Source organism: Odontesthes bonariensis, chromosome 2, assembly GCF_027942865.1.
Source record: "Odontesthes bonariensis isolate fOdoBon6 chromosome 2, fOdoBon6.hap1, whole genome shotgun sequence".
NCBI classification, from domain to species: domain Eukaryota; kingdom Metazoa; phylum Chordata; class Actinopteri; order Atheriniformes; family Atherinopsidae; genus Odontesthes; species Odontesthes bonariensis.
Window position 1 is genome coordinate 24124467 of NC_134507.1, and position 7731 is coordinate 24132197.

Here is a 7731-nt window from a genome sequence, read left to right on the forward strand (position 1 = left end):
AGCTCCACCCCCCCCTCCCCATTCCGTCAGTGCGTCATCCAAAGCCGGTAGAACCGCATGCGCACACGGAGCAGGGAGCCGACAGAGGGGGGCGTAGGCAGAAAGCAGAGGCATCTGATTGGTTTTTGTAGGCGCTCCAATCCGAGATCAGCGTCCCGCTGATCTCGGATTGGTCAGCTTTTTCTCAGTCCTGCAGCTGCCACAGAGGTCTGATTATTTTCGTCCCTTTTTCTAAATACATCTTGTATAGATTTCTCTCAGGACAGACGGACCATTTCACCCAGTATTACAAAATGTGTTTCTGAACAGGATTACCAACCATGCCTTTAAGAGGTCTATGCAGCCATGATGGGTAAGGACTGCTTTGGCAGTTAAAGAGGCACAAACTGAATTCTAACTGGGTGGTCATTATATTACGGCGGATAGGCACACTCCACCTCGGCAGAAAAATACTAATAAACAATATGTTTATTTTAGGAGCCAAATGTATTTAGATGTTTATTCATTAAAAGGAAAAAAATCCTGAATCAGTGGGGGAACAAATACCACATCTGTCCTGTTGTTTGTTTTAGGGATGAGGACGGAAACAAAGACGTCACCCGCATTTATCTCACCTCTCTACCACAGGCCTACAATAACAACACAGTAGATCAAAACCACGATCCTCATTTAATCCCATCCTAACCCAATACAAAATAATATACTTGTTTTATCGGTGTTAAATAGTTTTATTGTTGAACTACCATTTTTTTAAGGTATACAGCTTTGACAAAAAAAATTGCACCTGCAGACTTTAACACTAATGTAAAATAACAATTAATTCTGATCTGTGCAAAATGGTGAAAAAAAACAGTGAAACAAACAAATAAAATGCAGTGTAGACAAAACAAATAATCCCATTCATGTTTTAAACAGATGTGCCATTTCTCATGGTTCACACGACCCTAAAGAAAAGCCTTGTGTTATAATATAACGTAATCCTCTTTTGTTCACGGAGTTTAGAAAATTGACAAATTTAAAAATGTGCATCAAGATAGATTTCAGGCCCTTATGATGTCTTGTCAGACTCAAAGCAGAGAACATAGTTGCAACATAGCTGTACATCCTAAACTGTCTGATGGACAGCATCAACATGTGTTTTTATGCATCTCAGCCCTTGGTTTTATGCACTGAGCAGTAACACTGAGATAAAGTTATTCATTTTGGAGGCAATCGATGAGAAACTAGCCAAAGTAGGGACATAGCGCTGAAATGATAACAGAAATTGGGACTGGTGTTATTCAGCCTTCTGATGTTTTACAAACAAGAAAATACTTCTTTTAAAGTGGTCCCAGCACCACATCTGATGCTTGGAGCAAATCATGCTGATTACTCTCTTTTCATGGTTTTATAAAGTCCAGTAGCTTTAAAGCCCGCTATGTTCTTTAGATGTGGGGAGCCGCGTACATACTGACCTAATAATCATCTCTGATGTTGTCCTAAAAAAAGAAAAAAAAAAAACTTTTTAAGGAGATAAATCAAACACTGGTATGGAAAGAATCAGTCAAGGTTCTCCTGGTGTAACAAGTAGCGACGTTTGGTTCAGGACGGTTTGGAGGCGTTCTGCATTCGCTGGCGTCTCCTGGCCAAGGCCTCCTGCTTCTTCCTCTCAATCTCAGCCGCAGAGCACTGCCCGGTCATCTGGCTTGTGACAAAAACTAGAAAAAGGAAGAAGGAAAGTGAGTCAGTTTAATGATTTGCTCTCTCTGAAAAGGAAATGCTGGGAACTAGGACTTGAGGATATCATGGAAAGATTAAAATAAAATCAGTCTTTAATTCACAGGCAGGGGAGCTTTCTGAGGTCTGGACTTTCAACAGGATTCACTCGCTTTAAGGGGAAGACGGTTCAGAGACTATAAAACATGTGACATCTTTTTTTACTTGTGAATTTTCATTTCATATCTAGTGTAATGATGGAATGGTCAAACGTCAAAGATGCATTGTGCTAAACATCACAATCATTTGACAAGATAAGATAAAAAAAACACCGTAGTCTTCTCTGTATTTGAATGCCTCAGATCAGCTGAAACACTCAGTGTATTTAAGTCCAGGTTGAAGACATACCTATTTTCAGCTGCGTTTGAATAAAGCTCAAAACTTAATCACATTTTAACTACTGATTTTATCTATTGTTCTTATTTTTCTTTTTTGTTTAAAATTTAAATCATGCTTTTTATTTCCACTGTCTTAATGTCTCTGTAAAGCACTTTGAATCGCCTTGTAGTTGAATTGTGCTATACAAATAAACTTGCCTTGCCTTAATATCACAGTTGTGCAAAGCTTCGAGGCACCCGCCGTCTGTTCCATGATTCAGAAACTAAATTAGATAAGTTAGATTAACTAAGTCAGATTTTTATTTCCCCCTTTGAGATTAATTAATTCATTTGAGGCAAGAACAAGAACAAGCAGGCCAGCATCAGATGGTACAAAGCCCCGACCCCAACATCACGGGGTCAGAGAAAGAAGTTCAATCCACCTTAAAAACATTTATATTAAATATGAAATCAATTGATAAACAAATTACATTTTTAATGGCATTATTTGGGAGGGCATTTTCACTTTGAGAACCTTACTTCTTTGCACAGTACTATAAACACAGTATATTGCTTCCAGGTGCTAACATCCAGATTCAGACATGTTACCTTTGTTGCGTATGAGTTCTGAGTCGGACACATTTCTCTTGAAAGCTGTATGATGGGACTTGGAGTTCTGTGGTCCTCTGGCCGTCACCGTATGGGATTTCATGTCCACATTATTATTTCCACTCTGGGTAAACGCCCCTAGATTTTTGCGGCTTCCTGGGAAGCTCTGAGACATCCCTGATTTGTTGTTGGCACCTTTCATGGGAATGTTCCATCCTTGGTAGTTGACAGTTTCACAGCTAGTCCCTGGTAATGAGTTAGAACGAACAAAAGCCCGCTCAGGCTGTCTGTTAGCACTGGCACCAGCCTTAATGCACCAGGCTGTGTCGATTGGCAGAGGCTCTGTGGTTTTCTTTTGTCTGTCTGCAGCAATATCTTGTTTTTGTTGGCAGTTGCGGGGAGTCTGACTGTTGGAGCTCCTCTCCACGCTGTCACATACCTGGTAGAGCAGTGCATCATCATCCCAATCGTCCCATAAACAGTCTGAAATGTCTTTAACAGAGGGTTTCTTTAAATAACCCCCACTTTGATTCTCAGTGACTTTGTCAGCTTGGGGAGTCTTTGTGGTGGCAGACTTCTGGTCAGTCACATTTGATTTGGGTCGGGCAGCAGTGAAGCTGGACTTTGAAACATCTTTGGACATCTTAAGCTGGAAGTGAGGGTTGGGCTGTAACTTGAAAGTGCTTCGGTTAGTAGTCTTTGGTTTGGGACACCGTTCCTGGAGTGCACCGCAGCTTGCCTTGCAGTGTGAGTCTGAAGGCGGACGTGCAGAGTCTGTATTTTTAGTTGACTCGCAAACAGTAGTGTTTGTCTTTGTGTCGGGCGTGAATGCGGCCTTAGGATTGGCATCGAGCAGCTCATTGGGATTCTGGGTCAACGCCAGCACGAAAGAGTCATCGAGAAAGTCATCATTCTCCCAGTCATCATAAAAGTCATCACAACGGTTTTTACTGTAGATGCAAGTTCCTTTCTGCTCTGCGGGACGCGCAGCTGAGTCACGCCTGTCAGCTGTCTGGAACTCTGACTGTCGGCCTTCGGCTGAAGCTGACGTCGCAGGTCGGCCTTTTATTTCTTGCGAGTCGGCAGAGACATCACTCAACCTTCCGCTGACTCCCTGAGTCGAGCAGTCGAACAGAGCGTGCAGCTCTGCCTCGACCTGATCCGACGAGGAGGGGCACTTTACATCCTTCGCATGGCTGGAGAGTGACGTTTCTGAAGCATTCCCATCTTTATTCAAGTTTTTGTTGGCAGTATTCTGCCGGTTTGAAGTCTCCTCATCTTGCTGCATGTTTTCATCAAACTGCCTGGCCAGTTTCATGAGGTCCTCCACACTACTCTGCCTGCACAGTTGGGAAAAGAGGAAACTTTCAACAAGGATAAAACAACCCATATGGTTTCTGTCTCTGTGGAGATAACCCACAGGACTTCAGTCGGGGGGGCTATAGAGGTTAATAGATTGATTACAGACCGAGAGGATCGCTTCCTGACTCTTGGCTTTTGACTCTCAGGTGTACAAGGGACGGCGCTGTCACTGATCCACTGCAGCAACGAGGATTCCTTCCCTTTCGGTTTCACATTCTGTAAAACATACAAACTCAGAGCTGTAAAACGTTGTAAAAAATATGCACAAAAAAGCCTCAAGTCTGTCTAAAGAACAAAAGAAATAAAAATAAAAAACACTGCTTCATGACTTGGTTTGCTTTGATCATGTAGTCTGGTGGAGAATTGGAAGTTTCAGGAAAAAGCTGAAGAAAGGACTGACCTTTGGAGCGATGCGGTTGACAATTTCTGATATTTCCACAATTCTGGTGTTCCAGTGTCCTGACCCTGATGAAAGGGAGGGTGAATAATGTAATGTTACTATTATAACACACGAAAAATAAGAGGCGAGTTGTACATTGAATTTCATGATTAAATCATACAGCTGTTAAATAAAACATCGAGGAGCCTGTACAGCATATTGAGCCCATCAATCAGAAAAGTCAGGTGCTGGCGGTGCATTAAGAGAAAACAGGATTTCTATATTGTCAATGCCATCGTGTGGTTTACCAGCTTGAGTGGGAGATGTGGAATCCCAGAAAATATCTTGGGAAACTTCTGCATCTCCAGGAGAATCTCCATTGTTCAAGCCGGGGTATCTGCCGCCGCCTCTGTGTCGTGGACTCAGCAGATCTGTACAAACAGCAGTCGGGTGTTACACGATGCTGCATGAAAATCTTTTCCTTCAGCATCAGTCGGGCACTTTGGCCTGGAAGAACAACTTAAACTTTGAGATATGGGTGGGATTCTGCACATGAACTACTCTCCTCAAGATTAAAGTCGGGTCTTAGTCTTAGTTATCCTAAAACAATACCTTTATTCTTCTTTCAGCACTCTTTGGGCTTCTGTGTGACCCACTTGTCTCGAGACTCAGTTCACAGACAAACATCCGGATCTTAATCTCTTAGAATTAACTGGTGTGACTTACAATTCGTGGCTCCTTGCTGCAGCAAAATAGGCCCAATGTTTGACATTACCAGTGCCCTTTTCACAGATTTGATGAGATTCTTATGCTGTTATTCAGCACTTTCATCTCTCCGAACAAAGTCTGCTTCTCAGTTAAACCCGAATGTTTTACTTTGGTCTCAGCTGACCACAAAACCCAGCTCTAATTTTACCTTTAAATTACCTGCCAAAGGTAGAATCTAAGTACCTTACAGACAACATGAATGTATTAAAACAATAAAAAGGTTTACAAAAATCAATCAACTGAATTAAATAAATGAAAATATGGTCGAGAGTTGATTCAGACCTGCAGTTTTCCCGGTGGGTTGTTGCACAAATATTAAAAACGGCTTCACCGTGGGTATGTTCGAATAGTTTATTTTGCTTAGAAACCTTTCTAACTGAGTATCTGCGTAGCTGCCATTATTACAGCTGTTTGAATTCTCTAAATGATAATTCTATCTTACAATTCCTTACAGCTGCAGCTTTCAAAGAACTGTGATCCATGTGGATGAATATGCAGACAGGGGGACAAAGACAGGAAAAAAGCAATGAAGCATTACTCTATTTTATCTTTAATATGTTATGACATCATCTTTGTGTAATAGTGAGATAGGATTGAAGCATCCAAAGCCCTTTTTGCTGAATGTTTATTGAACATCTGTAGTTTCAGGGTTTCAGTTACAGAGCCATGTCACAGCGTAGTGTCAGTGTGGTCCAAGGTCAAGGAAAAGATGACAGGAGGTCCTAACAGACCCAAAGTTTAGTTCCAACACTGGGGACAAAAAGCTCCAGATGATAAAAGATGTCTTGGAGGTTCATACAAATCAGAAGACCTGAGATCTATTTTAGGCCCTTAAACCATTTAAAGCCATTTTAATTACCATTTTAATGAAATAATCAAGCACAATGGTTTGTCTTAGACCGGTTCTCTTTATCCACATTTAAGACTTGTATAAGTTCGGGGTTGTTTTAGGTCAAAATGATACAGAAATATAGAAGCCAGGTGTGTAAATAAGCCTTCATGGATTCAATTCATCGGTGTACTGAGCTCATATTGTTGGAAAACTTCAACGATCCGCAGCCTCACCGTTAAACATTGGAGATGTCATTGTGCCAGGCATCTGCCGTCCCGTTTTCCTGTCCTGCGTCTTGTTCTGGCACAGTTTGGAGACATTCCTCCACAGCTCAGAGAACTCGGGGCCCACAGCGGCAGCATCTGTCCGCGGCACTGACATGGCTCCCGGAAACAGCAGCACCGAGGAAGCTCCTGCTCACCATTGCTCCTTCCAGCGGTCTCTACCATGGCCCATAGCTTCAAACGGCACGACTGTCGATTTACACTCACAAGTCTTTTGTTGTGTTTTTTTTTTGCCTTTCGCTCATTCATTCGAAGCATGCCGCCATGTTTTTGTGTGACGAAAGCAATCTACGGGTGCCGAGTAGGATTTATCGCACTTCGCTCGATGGCAGGCAAAACGCAGAGTCCATGTGAGGTGTGAAATCTCTTTAATTATCAGTGGGTTGCGATTATATAGTATTTGAATAGTTTAGAATAAAGTAAAAATGAGTGAAATAAAATTTTTAAAAAAAATCGAAAAAACTTTATATGAAGACTTTGGCTGCTTATATAAGAGACTATCAGCTCCGTTCAGTCCAGGCCACAGTTATCCTCCCAGACTCAGAGATTGTGATTTACATAAGCCATGATTTGCAGACGTTAAAATGTGAGTTTGTATTCCTACCAAGAAGGTATCTTTAAACGTTTTTCTGAGTCATTGTAATCAGGGGCCTGCACTGTGAAGTTTAGTGGCTTTGTGAGGTGACAACGGGTTCTGCTCTGAGTTTCCAGTAGGTGTTTTTCAAAATCAAGGAAGCAGTCCTTCACAGCTGTCATTTCTGCGAAGCCACGTCATCAAATCTTTTCCGAAGGAGTGTTAAAATGTCAAGGATCTGTCAATCTCAGTGAGTCTTTCCGGGAAATTTCATGGACGCTGTGATATCGTCTGTGTTTTCAAAACACCCACAATCTTTTGCGCATGTCCGACAAAGAAATTCTTTTAAAATGAAAAGTATAAAGTGCTGGTATAAATGTCTGCTGGGTGGCCGGCTACCAGGTATTTAACAGCCATGCCAGTTTCTCAGCTGTTCTGTGTGGGCTCTAATTGACGGTGTTGCCGGGTCATTTATTTGGACTGTTCCAGTATGTGCTTTGTTGAATCCAAGGAAGGACTCTTTTTTTTTTTAGTCTAAGAAGGATGTGACATGTAACGGCTCATCCAACCAATGAAGCATCCTTGACTTAGAGAAACAGTGTCATGAAGCTCGTTCATTTCTTACTGGGGTGCATCACCTTGGCAACTTTGGCTGGAAACCAAACCCGCTTGGGTTTATGGATAAGAGACCAACAAATGTAAAAGCACTGCCGCCTGGAACAAAATTTTTCTTAGAAAATCCAAGAAGACATCAATGCGTAGACATTTAGAGCCTCTTTTTCAGATTTAAACCGTTCTGTTTGACTTTCACTGGGAAGCTTCTTCAGAGAGATATGACAGCAGAAATTAAT

General features: G+C 41.9%; 1 protein-coding gene across 1 annotated transcript; it reads right to left on the minus strand.

Moving 5' to 3' along the window:
- Window positions 1-719: 719 nt before the first annotated feature.
- Window positions 720-6576, minus strand: etaa1b (ETAA1 activator of ATR kinase b). The gene is made up of 6 exons (XM_075485185.1): window positions 6256-6576; window positions 4731-4853; window positions 4444-4508; window positions 4150-4259; window positions 2682-4021; window positions 720-1697 (listed from the first exon to the last, which is right to left on the minus strand). Exons 1-6 carry the CDS (start codon window positions 6401-6403, stop codon window positions 1582-1584), a joined length of 1902 nt encoding a protein of 633 aa, XP_075341300.1. The 5' UTR covers window positions 6404-6576; the 3' UTR covers window positions 720-1581.
- Window positions 6577-7731: the final 1155 nt, after the last annotated feature.

What these genes read in the sequence shown, in the direction of transcription:
- etaa1b (XM_075485185.1), bottom strand. Translation starts at nt 6,403, where the DNA reads ATGTCAGTGCCGCGGACAGATGCTGCCGCTGTGGGCCCCGAGTTCTCT. An exon ending in CACATCTCCCACTCAAGCTG is followed by an intron (nt 4,509 to 4,730) that starts GTAAACCACACG and finishes CCCTTTCATCAG; the next exon opens with GGTCAGGACACTGGAACACC. An exon ending in GTCAGGAAGCGATCCTCTCG is followed by an intron (nt 4,022 to 4,149) that starts GTCTGTAATCAA and finishes CCAACTGTGCAG; the next exon opens with GCAGAGTAGTGTGGAGGACC.